Source organism: Limulus polyphemus, unplaced genomic scaffold (assembly GCF_000517525.1).
Source record: "Limulus polyphemus unplaced genomic scaffold, Limulus_polyphemus-2.1.2 Scaffold8483, whole genome shotgun sequence".
Classification (NCBI taxonomy): Eukaryota; Metazoa; Arthropoda; class Merostomata; order Xiphosura; family Limulidae; genus Limulus; species Limulus polyphemus.
In genome coordinates, this window is record NW_013674093.1 from 12,659 (window position 1) to 14,316 (window position 1,658).

The 1,658-nt window shown below is 33.8% G+C and overlaps 1 protein-coding gene across 1 annotated transcript in view; it reads left to right on the forward strand.

Annotated features, from left to right (window-relative positions):
- Positions 1-206: 206 nt before the first annotated feature.
- The window catches only part of LOC106475378 (tropomyosin-like), a gene marked incomplete at its 3' end in the record, with an annotated part of 2,940 nt that continues 1,488 nt past the window's right edge, over positions 207-1,658 (forward strand). The window contains exon 1 of the mRNA XM_013936059.2: positions 207-410. Within this exon, the coding sequence (XP_013791513.2) occupies positions 297-410 (114 nt within the window). The remainder of the gene's footprint in view (positions 411-1,658) is intronic.

Here is a 1,658-nt window from a genome sequence, read left to right on the forward strand (position 1 = left end):
TTTTTTGTGTGTGCGCGTCGGGTTGCCATTCAAGATGAGAAATTTAACGTTATATTCTTTAATTTTCTTACAACGAAGCGTAAAATTTTGCTTATAGAACGTTTTAAACTAAGTTTGCAACACGCCGATTTAACCCCTCCCACTGTGAACTAAACCCACCCCAATTAATAAACAGCTCCACTTCCTGAAAATACTTGGTCTCTCGAGCGCGAAGTGGCGCTTCTCAGAAGCTGTAAAGTCCGAAGTTGTGGCAGACGTATTTTTAAGAGTTGTAAGAAACCGAGCAAATAAACAGAATGGAAGCTATAAAGAAAAAGATGCAAGTTTTGAAAGAAGATAAGGAGAATGCAGTTGATCGGGCTGAGGTTGCTGAACAACAGTGTCGTGATGCCAATGCACGAGCCGAAAAGGTAAGATTTACACTGAACACAATAAATCCTACGTTAACAATAAAATACTCTGGGGTTTTATTACTACTAAAGTCCCAGTGTTAAGCTTTTGTTCTTTTCCGCCAATAACTTGAAAATGACACCTTAAACAAAAACTATTATTGTATTTTATATCAGCTTAAAAAAGTAACTTGTTCAATATTACGAATTCAGATATATATACACCGGTGTGTTTTGGTTTCTGTTACAACACTTCTAAACTGACATAAAACGCAATCCCATTACTTAACGATCTTTTTAACTTCTTGATCTTCTTTTGACCAAATATAGGAGGCCACTTGGCTTCTTACTTGCAGAATTCGTAGCGAAATGCAAAATAATTTTTAATAAAACAGTGTTAAACCAAAAGAAAAAAATCACAGTTACTATAATATAATATGTATAAATTAAATCTGAAATTTTATAGATTATCAGGCATGACTGGTGAAAATCGTGTATCTGAAGTTCGGTTTGGATTGTAACCGCACAACCATTGATAGTTAACTCACAATTTTTTTATTCAGTTTATACATCTAATAATCAACCTATTTATTACAGAAGTCACGTGATTTGGGTAGTAAATGAAAGCTACACTTTTGTGCATTAAGTGAGAAACTTTAAAAACTTTAGCGACTACTAACCCCAATGAGTCACATATTTACATCAATGTAACATCCTCGGGTATTCGATGCTAGCAAGTAAACACGTGGAAATTGTTCATTTAGGACATTTTATTTTTTATATTATTTGTGACGCTTGTGTCATGGTTGTCGAACAACTGATACCCATCAAGTACGTTATGTACATCGATATTGATACAATCGCTGTTATAAATTTAATCAGATAAATTTGTTTAGAAACTAAAACGGTTTTTGTCTATAGGGTTCTGGGTCCGTTTTACTTCACCATATTGTAACGTAACTTTGAATATGTGAATAATATTATGACATTTCAACGGATTCGGCCAATCAAAGAATGCATTAGGCCATTACAGATTCTCTTTTCAATTTCACATGTGGTGAAAAAGAAAAGAAATCTTGAACATGTATATAAAACGGTTTTTGTTCAATAACATAATACTTTTACTCTAAATCTTAGTTCATACATAAACATGTTTCTCGTTAGCTTTGTTTCTCCCTCTCGAAATCTCTGCCAAATATAAGTTTGTTTGTTTGTTTTGAATTGTGTGCAAAGCTACATGAGGGCTATCTGCGCTAGCCGTCCCTAATT